Source organism: Artibeus jamaicensis, unplaced genomic scaffold, assembly GCF_021234435.1.
Source record: "Artibeus jamaicensis isolate MK-2021 breed Jamaican fruit bat unplaced genomic scaffold, CSHL_Jam_final contig_511, whole genome shotgun sequence".
Lineage (NCBI taxonomy): Eukaryota > Metazoa > Chordata > Mammalia > Chiroptera > Phyllostomidae > Artibeus > Artibeus jamaicensis.
Window position 1 is genome coordinate 3,910,425 of NW_026521866.1, and position 20,877 is coordinate 3,931,301.

Consider the following 20,877-nt stretch of genomic DNA (forward strand, 5'->3'; position numbering starts at 1 on the left):
AGCACATTTTTTTTTAAAAGGAGGATAGCTCTATTGGCATCAAAATTTTTCCATACTATATGCTGGATGGTCACACCCAATAATACCATCCCCACAGAGAGGAAAACTCACATTTGTACACACAGAAGTACAACAACAACAAAAAAAGATAAACAGGTAAACTCAGTCAAAACTTAGTTCTAGAACTAATCTGCTACTAGGTACGTATCCTCGGACAGGAAATTGAACTTATCTATAACTTAGGTGAACTGGAATACCTAAGATTCCTATCAAGTCCAAAACCCTGTAATCCCAGATCATAAAATATTAAATCACATGTAAAAAGAGTATAAGTATATAGTTAAAACGTAGAACCAGAGAAAGCTTTTATTTCATAGGAATCTATGTGAATTATTTACCAGCTGAAATAACCTCCTCTCCTCTCCTTAGGACTATTTCAACACTGGTGTCAAGTAGTTAATTCACAAACCAGTTTTATAAATCAAAGGTACTTACAATGACTATGCCAACCAAATATCAGAAGAAAATATTATACTTTCAATACCCACATTTAATGCATTAATTATAACTAGTGTTTTAAATGTAGAATATACTATATAAACAGCATGTTAAGGTTCTTCAAAATTAGATGGCTTCTAGTTTATGTGTTTCACTTTAAGATTTTATATAGGCTTCGGCCAATCTGTTTCCTAACTACCAACAGCTGGAAAACAATGCTAATTTCAATGGTATAAAAAGTTAAGTCCATGTTAAAAACATCATTGTTACTGTACTTATCTACTTCAGTATAAAATTATTTGAGAAAGAAAATAATTGAGATAGCAAACTACAGTCTAATCTATCTTCTTGTTTAGTAAAGCACGAAATCAGAAGTGTGAATTAGTTTAAACAAATGATAGTTCACAAATAATGTATTCTGATGGCCAGACATCTGGCAGAGAATACTACTTTAGAAGCAATTTTTTTTTGAGTTGAGAGACAGAAACATTGATTTGTTGTTCCACTATTTATGCACTCTTGGGATGATTCTTGTATATGCCAATGGGGGATCGAATCCACAACTCTAGTGTCATAGGATGACACTCTAACCAACTGAGCTAACCAGCCAGAGCCTACAAGTAATATTCTTTTCAAATATAAAGTGTATACTTTATTTGGCTCGTCTTGATTTTGTTAAGAAACAGAAAATTGGGTTTCAAATGTGTGTAACTTTCCAGAACTTAGAAGTTGTAGGTGTATTTCTGCAGATCTAAAAATGTACACTTCAATAAGGTAACTGGAGTGTTCGGTTATTTGGAACTGAATTTAATAATTTTATTCAAAAGGTTCATGCTTGAGTAATGAAGTTTCTAGGTTTCTGATATTCTTCTACTAAATAAGTATACCTATATGTTAGATATAGAGTACTATGTAAATGCAGTCAAAAAGAACAAGACATATAAAAAATTTTTATGTTTTTAATAGAAAAACAACTTTTATGACAGAGCTAAATACACAAGGTAAATTAAATTTTTTAAAAGAAAAATTATTATAAGTAGTGGAATTTTAGTGATAAATGCACTGAAATAATCTTTTGCAATAAACCATATTTGGAGAAAAACATTAATTCATGTCAGATTCTATTAAAGTGCATAAAAAGTAAATTTATTTTAAAATTTATACTAAAGGAGCATTTATAAATACATGAAGCCCAGTCTCAATGATAGTATAGCCTTCATCTTAATATAGTTTGCCTCTTAATACATGTCTCAGTTTGTTCCACAAGTTAAAAATTCCTAAACCCTAACAAGCAATTTTCTCGATTGATAGCTTTATGAGTAATACTGGCAACAGAATAAAAAAGTCTTAATTCCTATTTTGCTAATTTTCTAAAGTCAAATCAGTCTCACAAAAACATATTATTGTTGCTTTCAATGAAAATTGACAGAAGGGGAATATTTTCAGACTTTTAAAACAAGTTAAACCATAAATATTTATATTTAAAAATAAAACAAAAGGTACTTTTAGGACATCTTTTGATGTTGAATTTATTAGAAAACATTAAATAATTTTATTTGCAATGGCAAATTAATGAAACACATAACTTGTAGAACCAATTAGTATACAATTATTTTCTTAGTTACTGTTTTTTAATCATCATCTAAGAATATGTTCTTACTCATTTTTAAAGAAGAAAAGGAGGGAGGGAAGGGAGAGAGGAAGAGAGGAGAGAGAGGCAGAGACAGATAGAGGCAGGCAGACATGAAAGAGAAACATCAGTTGCCTTCTGTGCATGCCCCAACGGGGATCAAACTGCAACATAGCTATGTGCCCTAACTGGCAATCAAACTGGCAACTGTTTTGGTGTATGGACAACACTCCAACCAAATGAGCTACCAGGCTAGGATCAATTACTTAAGGACACTGGTAAGACCTGTGCACAGAGATGTTGAATGACAGTCAAACCTATCACTTACATTACTCAGCTTCTTATCGATACAAAAAAGTCAAACTGCTATTCTTTTCAATGGCTTGTTCGCTTATAAAACTTGCTCAATTTTAAAACAAACATCAGCATGGAGTCAATCATGTATGCTTCTTTTTACCTGGCCTCACACAATGAGTCTCTGATTTATATTAGTCATATATATGCGCTGTTTTTATTATAATGAAATAAAAAACAGAAAGAAAAAATGTTTTCAGAATATGGAATCCACGACAAGGTAGTTAGTTAGTAATGAATTCTTTGACCACAGAAAACCAGCAACAGAATGCCAAATATAAATTACAGGTAACAATTTCTCAGTAGCACAACAAAAGGGTATAATAAATTTTACTAAAATAAATTTTTTCTAAATAAATTTTTCTAATAATTTTTTTATAATGAATAAATTTAACAAATACTTATAAATTATTCATGTACTTTCATTCATGTGAGATTTGTATTGTTATTAGTACTTGTGCTTTTCCAGTACTAGTTTTTTCCTAATCTTGCATCAAAACTTCCCCATAAATCTCTGGAAAGTCACAAATATTCCTATGACCATGATGAAAATCTGTTGTGAGGTTAATTTCTCCTAATTTATATAAATAATCCCATTAATCTAAGAATAATAATGATCACAATGATTTTACTATGGCTCAAACCCTCAGACAAGTATCTTTCTGATTACTTATTAATGTAAAGAAAACTAAGTACATTTTACATTCATTATTTAAACTACTAAATACTTGTGAAAATAAAAGTATTTATTAAAATAGAATATACATTAATCCATACTAAAGTCCACTCAATTTTATACAAGTGTTTCATCCCTAATTTTTAAATACACACATCATAATTTCCATTTCAAACATTACAGATATAAAAAACACTGAAATATGACACTCAAGCCAGATTGTGATTTTTAAAATAATTCCTAAACATATCCTATTTGTAAAATCCCAATAAAACACAGGTATCTTTATAGAAATGTTAGTCCTATAATACTGAGCGATATTTACAAGCAAACATGATCCAAACAGCACATGCAGATTCAGGATAAGTAAACACTCGGACACGAACAGCCAGTCGTACTTGGTCTCCACGGCAACAGATTATTTCTTCACAGAAAGGAGACCTACAGAAGGAAGAAAATTTATTAAATTGAGAAGTACACATAGGCTTTACTTTATTTCCAAGTTAGTATTTTTAATTAATTATTATTTTTTATTTTTAAAAAGATTTTATTTATTTTTAGACAGAGGACAAGGGAGGGAGAAAGAGGGCAACATCAATGTGTGGTTGTCTCTCACGCACCCCCCGAGGGACCTGGTCTGCAACCCAGGCATGTGCCCTGACTGAGAATCAAACCTGTGACCCTTTGATTCACAGGCCGGCATTCAATCCACTGAGCCACACCAACCAGGACACATTAATTAAATTTTTTAGAGAGGGGTAGGGGAGAAAGAAACATCAATTTGCATATTTATACATTCATTTGTTGCTTCTTGTATATGCCCTGACCAGGGACTGAACTCACAACCCTGGGGTATCAGAACTACACTCTAACCAACTGAGCTACCCTGGCCAGGGCCATAAATTGGTATTTTAAATAATATTTTTAAATCCTATATCTGCTTCCAGTGGCTCCGTAATTTCAACAAGCTATTCAAATAATGGCCTATTTTCTTATAATCTATACATTTAAAAAATTATACTAGTCAAGATCTGAGATCCTCAACCAATTGCACCAAAATCACTAGGAAAACTATCCCAAACTATCAAGAGCTACATTGCGGACCTAATGAATCACAATCTGTGGCAAGGAAATTAAGTCATTATAAAAGTTCCCCATGCAATTCTGAACTCATTCCTAAATAACTGATTTCTAAGATTCCTCCTCAAAAACATTTATGAATTCATAAATTCCATCTTACCGAAGACATGTGGCAAACGCACGCCTTGCATTTCTATACACAAAATGTATTGGGAACCCTTTAAATGTGTGACCATCAGGTACAGCCCTCCTTATGGCATCCTGAAATTCTTCATTGCCTGCAGATATACTTGTTGTACGCTCAAATTCATAAGAAGCCAAAGCTGGTGATAAGAGATAAGAAAGCTGGTCTTCCCAAACAGTAGTGAGGCCCAGATCCTATGGCAATCAAAAAAAAAAAAGTAAATTACATGAACATTTAAAAAATCAATTATATGTCCCTTGCTAGGCAACTCAGTTGGTTAGAATGTTGTTGCAATACACCAAGGCTGCAGGTTTGATTTCCAGTCAGGGCACATACAATAATCAACCAATTAACACATAAATAAGTCAAACAACAAATCGATGTTGGTCTCTCTCTCCCTTTGCTTCTAAAACCAATCAATAAAAAAAAATCATGACAAACATGTTGATTATTTTAAAATGTCAAGATTTTTAAACCTGTCAATTTTAAACTTCCTATTAATTATAAAAATACATAAAAACTATAGCTATCAGGCTTTACCTATTAAAGAAAACAAAAAAACATTCAACATAATGATGTTAGTGAAGACTCCAAATTCTACACTTTTTTTAAAAAAGATTTTATTTATTTATTTTTAGAGAGGTGAAGAGAGGGAGAGAGAAAGGAAGAGAAGCAGCAATGTGTGGTTGCCTCTTGCGCATCCCATATGGGGACTTGGCCTGCAATCCAGGCACATGACCTGACTGGGAATTGAACCCACCACCCTTTGGTTTGCAGGCTGGCACTCTATCCACTGAGCCACACCCATCAGGGCAAATTCTATACTTCTTTAACATCCACTAGAAAAGATCATATGAAATAGTCCTACTACAGAAGACAGTGTCAGTAAATTTTGAGGTCACATTTTATTTAACTTTAGAGTTTAGTGAGATTAAATTTGCTTAGTTTGATTGCTTCTATGATAAAGTCAAGTATAGGAAAGACAACAAACTGCATATATAATTAAACTCAAACATTTATTGGGCACTTACTCTTTATTTCTAGAAATAATAAATTCTGTTAAGTATTGGTGAATTGAGAAATTTCTGGGTCTCAGAACTTAATTCTCATGATTTTTAAAACTATAAGCTTCATAAAGGTAGGGACTGTATTTGCTTTGTTCAGGGCTAGAATAGTGACTGACACTATCATACACACCTCCCAAAAACTGTTTATATATAAACAAATGAACGAATGCATGAAACTACAAATTTCAGTGTTAATTACCTTCCTGTGCTCTGACACTAGTAACCTTAGCTGCATTTCTATTTCATTACTTGTTACAGAAGCATCAATTGTGGAGGCACAAAGAGGTGGAAAGGGAGGAAGGGATGTTGTAGCTCCAGGAGCACACACAGATTTAATTGCTTCTTCACTCATGGGTTTCCATTTAGATTCATCGTTCAAATCAAATACACAGATTTCTACTGAGTCAGAGGACTGACAATTTCCCAGAAACATCTGATGATTGAAAACACAACCAATTGTTCGATATGGATACAGTGGTTTGGGCTGTTCAGCAACTGGAGGTTCATCAGGATTGGTAGATTTGTGGATGTACCTAAAAAAGATAAATCATGATGTTATATAAGAACTTAAAAATTAGGAAGGCAGCATCTTATTGAGGACACTTAATGCCCTATTTCCCAGGACTGGAGTTTTAATACTCACTTTTCCCTTCTTATATTTCTATAAGAAATTCTCCCTTATTCTCCCTTATTCCTTTCTTATATTTCTATATTACTCTATATTGATTACATAGCATAACTTATGCTATAAAAACCAAATTTATTCCTTTAACATGAGAATGTCTTCTTTGTGTATTGTTAAGATAAAAAACATATATCTCAATTAATACAATTGAGTTGTATTAATAATTCAGCTACAGCCATGGCCTGGTAGCTCAGGTTATTAGAGCATCATCCTGAGATTCCAAGGTTGCAGGTTCAGTCCCTGGTCAGGGCACCTATAAGAATCAACCAATGAATGTGTAAATAAGGGGAACAACAAACAGATGTTTCTCTCTCTCTCTCTTCCTCTCTCTCTCTCAAACTGATAAAATTAAAATAATTTAGCTATATAAGATGAAGTAAAATTAATCAAAATGCTTGTCAACTAGAAAAAAAGAACCTAGAAAAACGAGAAAAGGGCTTAGGGCTTTGCCTTTAGGATCTCCAATATTTAAAAATAGGATAAAGAAAAACTGAGAAGAGTCAAAGTAAAAGTAATGAAACTGAAAAACAGTGCTATGAGGAAAGTGAATGTCTGAAGGAGGAAGAAGCATTTAATACTTTCAAAATCTGATGACAGGCAATAATACTAAAAAAAATGTCCAGTGAATTCATGGAGTTCATCACATCAAATTCAAAAGAAATCATGATTTCAACATTTATTTTCAGGCTTAGAGACTGTCATCAGAAAAAGCATATGACAATCATATGACAATCATACACCTAAAATTAAAAGTAAATATACCATAATTTATTTTTTGCCAATATTATGTTGGTAAAGAATATTTTAGGTGTACAAATTTTCTTAGAGTTTAATTACATAACTCTTTTAATTGAAATAATTTTTTACATAGTCACTAAAAAGGCTGTAATAACTAAAATTAACATGTAGCTTTAAGAACCATCAATATAAACAAAGAACCTATAATTCAAAACATTTGCATCTTTTTAAAATATCTTTGTAAACTTAGTTGGCAAACCTGTGTCCTGTTAAGCTCTCCCAAAAAGTGATAGTTCCATCAGTTCCACAAGTCATAACCCAAGCATGAGGTACTCCTTTTGCTTTAGTCCCAACACAGACAAAGGCTTCTAATCCATATCCAAGAAGAAGGCTACACAGAAGGTTAGCATGATCTTCACAGTCACCCTAGAAAATACAACAAAATAAAAAAATTAAGTAGCTGTTCCTTCATATCATCTTCTTGTTAAATATTTAAATACAAAATGACAATAAAAAGTATCATTAAATTTTTCACTTTTAATCACTAGTCCAGTGTTAAGCTGAAACCATAGAGATGGAAACAGAATATATGAAACTTAGAAGAGCCTAAATTATTTTACAAAGTTAGTACTTACAAATCTAATAATCATAACATTTATACTTTAAGACGGTACATTGATATTCAAGAGCTTATAAAAAAACTCATACAACATAGAAAAGCAGTAAGATTTTTAAAAGGTACAACTAAGAGACATGAACAGACATGCTGGCAAATCATAGAGCAGGAAATGCAAATAAACAGAAAAATATACAAATTGAAAACAATGAGTCACAGTAGCTATTTATGATTGTGGAAAAAAATACATAGGAAAAATGAGTGGATACAATACAACAAAATGCCAACAATGGCTATAATTAGGGTAGCTATATATAATTTTCCCTTCTAAAATATTTTCTAAGTTCTCTTTGATAATGTTATATTACTTTCATAATTTAAAAAATTATAAAAACTACAAAATAAAAAACATCTGATATGTTCTGTGAAAAACCATATTAAAGAGTAAGGTTACAATTACATGAAGCTATGTATTTAAGCATAGGAATACAGGTAATATGCAAAAGTGAAAAAAACTACTGAGTTCAGTATTAGAGTGGATGACATCTTTATCCCCAAAATTTTGTATTTATGGTTCTCCACTGTTGCTTTTTACTAACCGTAATAAACAGCATTTTATAATCATTAAATTGACTTGACAAAATATCATATCTAACCTTTTAGACCCAGTAATTTCTATATTGAGATTTTATACTTTTTTTAAAAGCCCAACAATACAACCAAAAATGTTCAATGGAAAAAAATCATTCTCAATGACAGCAAAAAACTGGAAACAAACCTAACACTGCCAAAAGAAACAGTCCTTACAATGGGAAAATAGTTAAGTACCTTTTATTTCAACTCAAGAAAACTTTACACAGCCATTTAAAGACGAAGATCATAAAGACTAGCAACACATAGGTAAATGTTCATAGCATAATGTTAAATTATAAAGCAGGATACAAATTTTACTTATAGCAATTGTATGTATGGAAGGAAAATAATACATAACAGGAGGAAAACATAAAAATATAAAATTATAGACATAATAAATTGGTAATAAAATTACGGGTGAAATTTCACTTTTACCCTTGTAATCCTGTTTTTTGTGCCAGAAAAATTTTTAAATAATTTTTAAGTTTCTAATTTAAGCTGTGCTTTCTTTATGAACAAACTTAAAACAGTGAATCAAAAGTGTTTATTTACTTTATCAAAAACTATTTACATAGTAATTTTAAATACATACCATTCCTACTATGTTTGAAATAAAAAAGTTTAAATCTTTTGGAAACTATAGCTTGAGAATAAATCAAAATAATTTTGGTAAGTAATGTTGAACTATTTTCAATTATCTTTAAGACAAAATTGTTCTAACTGAAAATGAATCTCTAATATAGTTTCTTCCATTGCATGAGCATGCCTTGTGAATATCTATACCAGTTACATAACTTCAGACTACACAAAAGTATTTCAAAACAATAATACAATAATTTTTTTCTATTCTATTTCAACAGAATTGGAATGAAGACAGTCTGACTTATTTTTACATTATCAACATTTTTGGAACACATAAGATTAGGAAATATCTCATAATTACACAAACTCTTAAATATATACTTATATTCAATACTAAACAAAACACCAATGAACCCAAGAATTTTTCCATATTCATTCTGTACTACCATTTTCTCTTTTTAAAAAACTTTAATACATGAATAATAAGCAAACTTTACATTAATAGTACTAGAACACCATAGTACTGGTCCTGGTGCTCTCACTCACTCACTGTTTACCTCTGTATCTTGATTTCTGACCTAATAGTACTTGCAGATCCCTACCTCACAGAAATCACATTACATTAAATAAGAAACTACACATGAAAATAAAGATGCTAAGTTTTCTTCTTTATGTATTGACATTGAAATGTTAAGAAAAATAGTAAAAAGATTATAACTTGTTAAATTCATAGTTTGTACATTTTTGTGTTATTTTACAAATATACCGTAGATTCACAAGTAATTATGATGTACTGCTTTTTAATGCTATTATGTATATAGGATACCTTATTTCTACAGAGAAAGGCCAGCAGAGTGCACCACTGTTCCTGTTTACCTCCTCCTCCAATAACAGGGGCTCTTTCATAACCAAGGACATTTACAAATCTTGCTGCTTGCCTTGGGGTATCCAGAAGCCGCCCAGCTCGAAGTGGTTTAACATAGGAACAGACTGGTCTATTTATCCCATTTTCATCCTGGAGGAAGAGCGGGAAAACATCTGTATGAAAGGTTAATATTTCCAATTTTAACATCTTTTCTTAGAGTACATTAACTGTGTGTTAAAACAATTCTGGATAACACTGAGTGATGGATTACCTTGTATCCAGTAGTAGGTTGCTGAGTGCTATGCATACAATATATCTTTAAATACTGGTAACATCTCTGTTACTTTCATTTCATAGATGAAACTGAAGCTACAGCCATTATGCAACAGGGCCAGGATTCAACTACTGAACTTACTCCAAAGAACATGAACTATTATATGATCCATCAATACCACTCCTGGATATATATCCAAAGTAACTGAAATCGGTATCTCAAAAAGATATTTGCACACCCAAGTTCTCTGCAGCATTATTCACAATAGCCAAGATATGTAAACAACCAACATGACCTTCAACGAATGAACAGATAAAGAAAATGTGGTACATACACACACTGTGATATTATTCAATAGTAACAAAGGAGGAAATCCTGCTATTTGCAATATGGATGAACCTGAGTACATTGTAATAAGTGAAATAAGCCAGACAGAAAAAGACACATACTGTATGGTATCCCTTACATGTGGAATCTTAAAAAAAAGCGAGGTTCACAGAAATGGTAGTTGGGGGAAGGAGAATGGGTGATATAGGTCAAAAGGTACAAATTTTCAGGTATACTTTTCTTAGCGCACACACACAAAAGTTAACTATGTGAGGTGATTGATGGATGTGTTCATTATCTTGATCTTGGTAATCTTTCCACAATATATATCAAATGATCACATTGAACACTTTAAATATATACCATATGTTTGTCATTTATTCCACCATAAGGTTAAAAAAATCCTCTAAAAAAAAGGTAAGCAGATGGGTGGGGGATAAACCAAACTATTCTTTCATATTATCATACATAATTTAATAACATATATCCAAACAGAACAAATAACTTCTGATTAGCTGATAATTCAGAGCTCATTTTTAAGTTGTTTCTATCTGGACATCTACAGGAAACAATGATTTGTTAACCAAGTCAACTGAAAGCAGAGTTCTGAAAATCGTTTTAAAAAACATCTTACATTTTAAATATAAGATGTATCCTAGCACTTGAACTGAATACTATGGATACAAAAATCTCTGATGATTATTCGCCACTGTGCTTTTAGAGTTAATATTATCAAAGCCCTTATTTTCCTTGATTTCATGATTACTGAGATGATAAACTCAAAGGGCCATTTTTTATTCAAAGTTCAGAGATGATTTAAAACTGTTACAGCAAGGCTCTTGAAAAATACAACCTAACTCAGTGAACAGAAACACCACATATTTGAATTATCAGAACCACTGATGTCTTTCTATACCACAATAACATCATTTTCCCAATATATTACTATTTATACTTGATTACTGTAAGATCATGAATTTTTATATGATGCAGAGCAAAATGACTATTATGATTACTACTCATATTATTCTAAAAGGCACTGATTCCCACCCCCACTCCCGTCCTCTCTCATCCCACTACTCTTAACACCTTCATGGTGGTCACTTACTCTCCATCAGTCTATGCTATCTTAGGAGTTAGAAATAGAGACAAAATGAAGGAGTCAACTAGAACAGCTGAAATAGGACAAGGTAAGAACCAAGGACAGGTAAGTAAACTAAGAACAGAGAAAGGAGAAGAAGAAAGATTTAGGCAGAGAGTGTTTTAAAGCACTGATTTTTTTTTTAAAACACTGAAGGGGACACAGAAGCAACTCAAGCTCCAGTCAGGGTCCTCTATCTTTTTCTCTGTGACTCTCTCAGAAGGTACTGTTTTTTAAAATAGAAAATCATGATTCCAAATTTGGAGGGAATTAGGGAACTGTTACCTGGATTTCCTTTTACATTAATTCAACATTACTAGTAACTTAGTATAGTAAGAGAATATTAAGTCCTAAAATCACAATATGAACATCAAAAGGATAGCCTCAATCTTCAAGTGATTTGTAATATTTTCTTAAGGTCAATGTGGTAATATGGTCTTAAGGTTATTTCTGTAACATTTAATTTTTGCACAGAAAATATACAAACTATCATTAAAAGAACAATAGATTATTAAGTGCAATATCCCTGGGCATTCTATAGTTTGGTTAGGATAAAGGTGATAAATTTAGTTCCTGTATGGGCCAGTTTGTCCTATCCTTACGACTCCACTAACTGGCAAGAAAGGAATGAAAATGTAAAAACAATGGATGCATTCACCCTATGCCAGTCATCAACAGTAGCACCCTGGAATATAAGATATATCATTAATTATTTCATTATAGTAATATTCCTAATATTACCTAAATATATCCTCATAAACTATTTAAGTATCTTGAAATTTTCAGTATTTCAACCTCTAAACCTGTACTGTCTAAAAGAATTCCATTAACCATATGTGGCTATTTAAGTTTTAATTAACAAAATTTTAAATTCAGTTCTTTAATAATGTCAGCCACATTTTGTGTGTTCAAGTCATAAATGGCTAGGGTTACCACAGATATAGAACATTTCTATCAGTGCAAAAAGTTCTACTGGACAGAGCTATTATATACTATTCCCTCTTTTGCACAGAAGCACCGGAAATTCATTTTCATACAGTGTAAAATAATTTTTACTTGAAACTATAGTTTTTGTAATTAGATTGGTGCCTTAGATTACTGTTGTTCCTAATTTCATATCCAGCCAAATACAGAAAGAAGCAGCAAGAAATACTACTAGGAAAGGAACCTAAATAAGATAAACATTTACTCTGTATTTATGGAAAAGAGCACAAACTAAAAAGTAGTAATTAAAACTGCAATTTAATAGTTTGCCACGACTGAGTTGCTATTTGAACTTAGAAGACTCTTCACTTCTCTATCCTTCATACTGTTTGCAAAAAGTAGCAATGCCTGATCACTTGCCAATTTTGTATGTTTATAATGAGACTTAACAACCTTATAGGATTCGGGTCTTCTTACAATGAATTCTGAGACAGGAACTGAAGTAATATTTCCTAAAAGATAACCTCAGTTCCTTGATTCCTTTAACTGCATATCCCATCCTTTCCCTCCTCCTCTTTCATTTGCCATTTCTCTAATTTATCTACCTCTTCCACTCTCGATATCACCCCAATGCCACATGTCAGGTCCTCCCTGATCTACATGTGGAGAACCAACCTAATGTCAGACTAAATAGACAGCAGACTAAATAGGTCAAACTAAATAGACGAGACTAAATACACCAGTTCTATTTTGACTGGTTTCCTATTTGCCCTCGTCCTAATATCACTGATACCCTGCCTACCCAGTCATTCAATGTACAGGTAATGTTATTGTAAAGTCAAAAGCCATTTTCCTGATTCCCACCACTAGTCAACTAGAGTCCCCTACTCCTAAGCTCCTCATCTAAAAGTTAAACCACTTTTATTCTGTCCTAAAAATCTACAGAATGTCGAGTAAAGCTAAATGAATGCACAGGATCTGAGAAATATAATACAAAATATTACATTATACTAATATTAATGCATCTATTAACACTATGTAATTAATACTAACTATCAATCAAGGACACAAAGTTAAGCAAAAGGGTTTTCAACTATAAATAAAGTATATTCAAAAAGGGTTTAAGAAAACAGTTAAAAATGAAAAGCAAAAGAAAACAGATTGTATTACCATATTTTCGGACTATAAGATGCACCCCCCCAATAATGGTTGTTAATGCTGCTGTTGATTCTGTTTACATTTACATTGGTGAAATATTATGTTATTTATGTTACTAAATATTTTACCACATGTTTTTTCTTCAAAAATTTTTTTCCTATTTTCCTCCTCTAAAACCGAGGTACAACTTACGGTCCAAAAAATATCACTCACCTACTCAGAAAAAGAGTATTACAAAATTAACATTCTATTTTGCAAATAAATTTTCATTTTTCTAGAGTTATAAAAATTCAAGTTAAATAAAATGCATATAAACAAACAGTAAATATCAAATACAGGTGTGAATCTTTTCTAATACAATTTACAAACCTGAGCAAAAATCTTAACCAGCCGTGAGTTGTGTGAGGGTCGAATTTGCAAATATTCTCTCCACCACTGCTTAGCATATACAAGAAATAATCGCTCTTTCTCCGCAGTTTTCTGACGTTCCAAAGCAAGCTTGAAATTTAAAAAAAAATTCAATTTCTATTCATTCTCCTTAATTACTATAAAATATGTAACAAATCTATGCATTTCTTTCCATCTCTACCACCACCCTAATCTAAGCCACCACCATCTTATCTATAAGAGACTCATGACTGACTTCCCTATTTCTTCTCTTCCCCCAATACAAACCAATCTCGATACAAGAGTGATCTTTTTCTCCCAAAGAATTTTAAAATACTGAATTTTATTGTTATTCTCTTGCTTAAAACTGATATATTGTAATTTTCTTTAAAAAAAAGAGTGCTTTCTAGGATCAACAAGTAAATATACTACTATGAAAACACATATACAAAGAAAAAAAATTTAGGATTATTTACCTGTGTGTTCACTACTTCTTGGGATAATGTTTGATTGAGTGATGGGTACATCTCAAGTTTTATATTTAAAATTCCCACAGAAACTTTTGATTCTGTGCCTATAAATATAAGTAAATAGTTAGAACTTCAGGTTTTAATACTATATATATTTAGTCTACCAAAGTCTAATCAAAATAATTAAAGCATTTTGTGCTTTACCATTTCTATGGAATAAAGATAATATTCAATATCACCTTTAATATTTATATTAAAAATAAATAAAATCAAGTTAGTTTTCATAGGGTACAAAGGCCTTCATCTAATTTTAAGGAGATTACCTATTTTCTTAGCTTCCTAATCACATTTTCTTTTTTTAAAGAAGTAATTTTTAAAAAATTTACTTATCTTTAGAGGGGAAGGAGAGAGGGAGAGAAACATCAATGTATGGTTGCCTCTAGTGCATCCCCTGCTGGGAACTGGCCTGCAGGGAACTGGCTTTCAACCCAGGCATGTGACCTGACTGGGAATTGAACCTTGATCCTCTGGTTCACAGGCCTGCGCTCAATGCACTGAGCTACACCAGCCAGGATCCTAATCACATTTTAAGGGACTTTCAGACCTAAAGGATTTGGAAACCTTAATTTTTAACTTAATTAAATATATAATACCAACCAGACATATTTAAACCAAAGTCAAAGCAACTGTTAGTATCTCATTCTCAGATAATATTTATACTTTTTGTCACATCTAGTAATTCCCATTTATCCCTTCCCATTTTTCACATCAACATGAGTACAAATTTTTAATCCATGCCTGTATATAATGAATGAGAAAACAAATATACTTCACAACAAAACAATTTAATATTTCTTTGGTGAATCAGAATATATTTGTTTGTGGGTCATAAGGATATACATCATGTTAGGTCCATATGTGAAGACAAATAATGGGTATCACATCTGAAATAAGCATCCTACATAAAACTTTTTTCTCTACTTTCTATTTAAGGAAAAACACAGTCAGGGTCTGACTTTTGAAAATCTAAATTACTAAAGCTACATTGTCCAGTGGCTAGATTTAAAACTGTGATTAAGTTTCAATATCAAGAACTTCCATTATGTTAAAGATAAAACACTGGCAGCTTTTATTTTTTCAGTGTATTAGTAAACATGTATTACAAACCAAGTATTATGCAAGAGTCCAAGGAGACAGCGGTCAATAAGATAACCACCATCTCTATCTTCAAACCACTATTTATTGATATTGACATTTAGCAAATTAGCTCCTCTTTGAGTACCAGTTTTCTACATGTAAAAGAAAATCTACCATGAGAACAGGTGCTGCAGGAAACCACCAGTACTAATAGGGATGCACTATCTCCTGGGGTGTGGGAATGGAGATTATTCTATGTATATGCATGCATGTGTGTAGAATCTTAATCTTCTCTATAGCCTCACATATAATCAAATAAGTCTGAAAAAGAAAATCCTCAAAATTTCTATATCCATTTCCTAGGAAAGAAATTTTCACTAAGACAAGGCCAAAATGACTGTGAAGTTCTGCACTCATACTATTCTTAAAGACATTTCCTAAGACTACAACGCTGGAGTCTGATTGTAATTCTAAAGAAATTTTCCAACATTTTTGGCTCTTGGTTTATAAAAGCATTTTAAGAATATAAAGTATATTTACAAACAAACTGGGGCTATAAAAATATAACAGTGATATTAATCATCATACCTACACCCATAAGTTCCACAGTAAGATTAGTCACTCCATTTTCTGAGCCCAAAACTGATCGCCATTCAAGAAAATAGGATGCTACTAAAGTGATCTCACCAAATATATCTGTTTTGATTAGCACCATATGGATTGGATCACTTATTGATAACATTGTTGTAGAATCAGCCATTCTAGTTCCATCACCTAGCAATAGAAACAAACAAAAATAACACCACATTACATATTCAGTCAGGCAAAAATAAAATACTTTATTGAAAACTATTAAAACTTTTACAAAAACAAATAGAATAATTTGATAATGTCTCAGAGAGTATGTGATAAACTGGGAATAAAAGTACAGTCCAATTTCTCACAGCTTTTAAGAGGACTGGAAGAACTGTGATGAGTTATTTTGTTAATTAATGTATAACAGTGCTTTCTGATCTCTAAGATATGTCTACTCATTAAAAGTACATAACTAAACTATAAGCTACTACAATAATTCAAATATGTCAACGTTAATTCCCAAACTACTTTTATGACTAAAACTCCAGAAATAGTAACTGTATTATCTACCCCAAACTGAAAGATCTAGCACCTTGGAGCTAGTAATTTAAGCCATTAACTGTTTTATTAGGATTCTACACACATTTTTCTCCAGGGAAGAAAATAATAAATTTTAGTACTGCATTTAGCAGTACTAAAATTCTGAAGGCATAATTCTACAATTCTGCTAAGTTTACAAATATAAAAATTTCTACATTGACAAAAACGTACAAAATACCTTCATAGGAATAGTAAAAAAACAATTACAGGAATCACATATCATAATTTTAAAGTTCCAAATATGAGTTACAGATTCACACTTAAACTTTGATTTTCAGCCCTGGCTGGTGTAGCTCAGTGGATTGAGTGTGGGCCTGTGAACCACACGATCGAGGTTCAATTCCCAGTCAGGGTACATGCCTGGGTTGCAGGCCAGTTCCCAGCAGGGGACTCATGAGAGGCAACCATACATTGATATTTCTCTCCTTCTCTCCTTCCCTTCCCCTCTAAAGATAAATTTAAAAAATCTTTGAAAAAAACTTTGATCTTCAAAAATTATATATCATAAATATAGTAATCTTTCATAAATGAGAAGGATTGTGTCTCATTCTCTATTATATCCCCAGTACTTACCTAGCATAACACCATGTACCTAGTATGTATTTAAATATTTATCACTAAACAGTCAAAAAGTAATCTTCAGGGAAAATTAATCAGCAGAAAACAGAGCAAGAAGCAGTTTATATAGAAAGGAGCAGTGGAGGAAAAAATAAAACAAAAGGATAAAGAGGATGATTCATCCATTATAAATCTCTCCTTACAGCAAGTTATTGTTGTTCTATAATAAAACCTCACAAAGATTTACTCAGTTAAATGACAATTCATTATTGATCCTTACCTAAGCTTTCTCTGTGTACTTCAAGTAAAAAGCCATCATGAAAATCTGGTTCACAGGCACATGGAACAGGTTTAGAACGAAAACGTTGGTTTCGAAAATGCAAACATAAAGTAAAGGTTGAACAAACTTGTCCTGGTAAAGGCTCAGGTTCTTGCAGATGTTCCAAGAAAGCTTTTCCACCCAAAACCTGAAGGTAAAGATACCTCCGTGTTGGATCAATATTAGCTGTAAAGTGTAGCAATATATATGAGGAAACTGCCAAATAACTTAAGGAATGTGATCAAGACAACAGGAAATAACAATTTGACAAAAATATTTCATAAAACTATACTAGGGAAAAAATAAAAAAGTAACACAATTACTATATACCAGGACCATATGCACCCAGAGAAGAAAAGATACATGATATGAAGCCTTTTATCTGAGTTTATATTCTGGCTACTTTCTCCAGCTAAAAAGGAGTCAGAGCCAAGGTTCAGGATACCTTTACTGTTAGTTGCTCATCCAACATTCACCTTCACCTCCACAGACCAACTCAGACAATAACCTTGACTCAGCAAAGTGTTGTGAGATAATTACCGTACACTAAAAAAACAAAGCTAAACAATTTTTATAAAGCATTAAAACACAAGAAACAGGTGGTCCTGTTTTTGCTTCCACTATGCTATACATTAAATCTTCTGATATATACTTAATGTAAAACAGAATCTAAGTTCTTTGGATGATTATTCACAAAAATCTAAGTATTTCGTTTTGGGGGAAGGGGGATTGAAATGTTTTCTATCAAATACCAAACACTAAAGTACATCTACCATAGTACTATCCACAACTAAATTAATATTGAAAAAAAATAACATACTTTTTTTTAACAACGTTGATTGTCTATCAGTAAAACAAACTGATTGTTTTGGAGAGGGAGGGAGTTCTTGATCAACATTGTCCTGGAAAAGCAGACAAAAAATCAAAACAAATTAGAAAACAAAAATTATAGTTAAGCAAGAAAATGCCAATAATGGAATTAAGAACTGAACCAAAAATAAATAGTATAAAGCCCCCTCAAAAGACCCCTATTTTCTGTACATAAAATAATGAAAAGTCTGCAAGAGAGGTGATGCAACTGGTTATTCTTAAAGTCTAACATTAAGAAATAAAACTGTCTTAAAGCAGTGTACACAGAATGCTAAAAAACAAATCCCTAATACCTGAAATACGGTTAAACTTTCTCTAAACCTTATATAACATTTGGCTTATGTTTCACCATGTACTGATTTTTAATAAGGAAGTAACATTCACACAGCAAAAGCTGTTATTAGGTCAATTTTTACACCAAATGGGTTTACAACCTCAAAAACCCAAAAAAGGATGCTGTGTTAAAATACTTATTCCCTGGTGTCTTATGAAGTCCATCCAATTTTTACATTATACTACCCAGTATTGAGGTCACATTTTCTCATTATTGCCTCACTTTCAAAAGAAGGCCTACTTACTAAATTGTACATTCATCCCACTATTGACCTATTTGTATGAAAAGATTGGAAGGTTCTTATGCAGTTATTTTCTTAAATTGATAATTTCTTAATTACAGAGAATACTGTCCCAAAAGTGCTTATTTAAAAATTAAGACTAATCTTTAAAAGTTATAGAAAATATTATTAAAAATGAATGAGATTATGAAGTGCTAATTTCACTAAATATATACTTAAAGTTACAAACCTGGAAACAATACAACAAAAGAAAAACTGTCATTGTAGAGAGAAATATATAGAACTCCAATTTCATTGATACATAATCCTACTTGTTACATTAGCTTGTACTTTAAACACAGGTATTACTAGACAAAGTGGTCTTATTTTAAACTGGTTTTACTGAAAGGAGAGGCCCCCCAAATATATTTATACATTCCAATTCTTCCCCCTAAAGGATTACTCACAGTAACAAAATTAAGTTCTTTCATCACATCATCAATGATTCCCCGACGTCTAAGAGCTTTGATCAAATCTTCTGATGATAATTGTTGTTGATCAGGAGCTAATTCTTCCCGTATTGTCTCTGCAAGAATTTCTCTTATTCTGCCATGGACGTCCATCTACGTAGAAAACTTGCATTACAACTTACAATCTTACAATGTAGTCAAATACTGCCACTTGGTAAATTTCTTTCTAAAACACTGACCAAAGAAACAAAGGCATACATAGACTCAATTCAGGAAGGCTTCTCCAGCTAACAGTAAAGGTAAAATTGTTATCAAAATTCAATGAAAATAAAGGTAGCTTTTTAAAAGGAAAAAACAATAAAATTTAAGATAAAAAACTTTTTGTACAAATTCTAGAAATAATCCCTACTGGTTATGTACTACCTTTGTTACAATATCCCCACAAATAACCACCAAAGTAATCTTTTGAAAAAGTAGTATTAAAAGAGCACAGACCTATAAGCTGCGATCAAAGAACAGTGTGAACTTCAGCTTTCAACGTATTAGATGTGACCTAGACTTATTTTCCCTTTATGAATCCGGAAAAAGGAGTGCCCTGTCAAGATTAAGTGCTAAACAGTATAAAGCCTGGCATACAAGTACACAATAAACAGTAGCTTTTATTACTTCATCTTATTGCATTCCGTTGAGCATCTCAAAGGCACAATGTTCTTCTTGAGCTCTGAAGTATCACAAATACTTTCAGAAGTATCACAAATACTTTGATTACAAATCTTTTAGTAATTCAATGCATGACTTCTTGGTTGAACATCAATGACATCCCAACTTTCACCATTAAAGTAATTCCAATTCCTGACCTCTGAATATAAACCTGCTCCAAACACAACTTACACTCATTTGACTTCCAGAAACCGTTAGATAAACCCTACATTTTCACAACTGTGCCACAATACTACTGCCGTTCTATCATCACCTCAGACTCTTACTAGCACTTTCTTCTGGGCTTGTTCTTTTATCTAGGTTAGTGAGTCTCCCTGGCTTCAAACCCGAAGTTTTGCCCATCCCGCGCTCAGCAGATCTTAGCCTTTGCTCGAGTCCCCGGCAAGCTGGTGCCATGGTCGGCCGGGAGAAAGGACACAGGCTGGACACTCGGGACCACAGGGCGGGTAGAAGAGCGCCCGTGGTCCCTCACCTTGCTTAGCTGCTGGTGGATGAGCTGCTTCAGCTCGGAGGCTTTCTCCGGAGGCAGCGACATGCTGGGGCCGGCGTCTCGCCGCCTATTCTCTCCGCTTCAGGTGCCCCAATTCGGCCGGCCCGCCCAGGAGTGTTATTCGCTGCTGAGCACAAAGCCGGCGCGACCGCTAGCCTAGTTCAGCTCCCAAGGGACGCAGCGCCACATCGAGGAAGGAACCTCAGGGGAACCGTGGCCGCGACAGCCGCGGTGCCCAACCGCTCTCCAGAAACGACAAGGAACTAGGCCTCCGGGCTGTCCCCAGCCCTGCCT

At 32.7% G+C, this 20,877-nt stretch overlaps 1 protein-coding gene across 3 annotated transcripts; it reads right to left on the minus strand.

Annotated features, from left to right (window-relative positions):
- Positions 1-1,495: 1,495 nt before the first annotated feature.
- CEP76 (centrosomal protein 76) lies at positions 1,496-20,860 on the minus strand. 3 transcript variants are annotated; one of them, XM_037127313.2, is made up of 12 exons: positions 20,566-20,860; positions 19,371-19,526; positions 18,300-18,381; positions 17,441-17,665; positions 16,114-16,200; positions 14,296-14,393; positions 13,802-13,930; positions 9,570-9,758; positions 7,172-7,338; positions 5,689-6,022; positions 4,399-4,616; positions 1,496-3,599 (listed from the first exon to the last, which is right to left on the minus strand). In XM_037127313.2, exons 1-12 carry the CDS (start codon positions 20,626-20,628, stop codon positions 3,461-3,463), a joined length of 1,887 nt encoding a protein of 628 aa, XP_036983208.1. In that variant the 5' UTR covers positions 20,629-20,860; the 3' UTR covers positions 1,496-3,460. The 3 variants fall into 3 exon arrangements, with proteins under 3 accessions (XP_036983208.1, XP_053524822.1, XP_036983206.1); XM_053668847.1 differs by lacking the exon at positions 20,566-20,860 and adding an exon at positions 19,869-20,559 and having other exon boundaries at positions 16,015-16,200; XM_037127311.2 differs by having other exon boundaries at positions 1,497-3,599; positions 16,015-16,200; positions 20,566-20,859.
- Positions 20,861-20,877: the final 17 nt, after the last annotated feature.